The following is a 505-nucleotide window of genomic DNA, read 5'->3' on the forward strand; positions in this document are numbered from 1 at the left end:
TCGACACCTGCCACTGTGCGAAATTCTATGTCAACTGTTTCAGGCACCGGATATGTCTACAACCGGAAGCCACTATTAAACACCGCTGTGCCAGAGGTGTGGATGAGGGGGGGGATGAGAGGAGCATTAGGGGAAGGGCTGATGGGGGGAGGGGACCAGGAAGAGAGGAGGGGAGCGGAAGGGGGTGGGTGGGGGGGAGGGGAATAATAATAAGGGGTGTATGAGGTAGAGTGTGGGAGAGGGTGGGAGAGCATGGAGGGGGTGGGGGAAGGTAAGAGGGGGAGGGGAGAAGGAAGGGAAGACCGAGGAAGGGGCAGGAGAGGAGGAGGGGCGCGAGAGAGGTCCTGGTGGGTGGCGTGACAGAGCCAGCCACAGTGGCATCGCGCGCCGGCCCGTCCAGGTGTACTCCAGGTGTCCCTCGCCCTCGAAGTGATTCTCCCGACGAAGACCCTTGTCTCGAGAACCTCCTCGATACTGACCAACTCCAGTGACACTCGACTATAAT

General features: G+C 60.0%; 1 protein-coding gene across 1 annotated transcript in view; it reads left to right on the forward strand.

Annotated features, from left to right (window-relative positions):
- The window catches only part of LOC119591845 (DNA-directed RNA polymerase II subunit RPB1-like), a 39,252-nt gene extending 38,748 nt beyond the window's left edge, over positions 1 to 504 (forward strand). The window contains exons 3-4 of the mRNA XM_037940589.1: positions 44 to 96; positions 412 to 504. Coding sequence (XP_037796517.1) covers positions 44 to 96; positions 412 to 504 — 146 coding nt within the window. The remainder of the gene's footprint in view (positions 1 to 43; positions 97 to 411) is intronic.
- Position 505: the final 1 nt, after the last annotated feature.

This window comes from Penaeus monodon, chromosome 29 (genome assembly GCF_015228065.2).
Source record: "Penaeus monodon isolate SGIC_2016 chromosome 29, NSTDA_Pmon_1, whole genome shotgun sequence".
NCBI lineage: Eukaryota > Metazoa > Arthropoda > Malacostraca > Decapoda > Penaeidae > Penaeus > Penaeus monodon.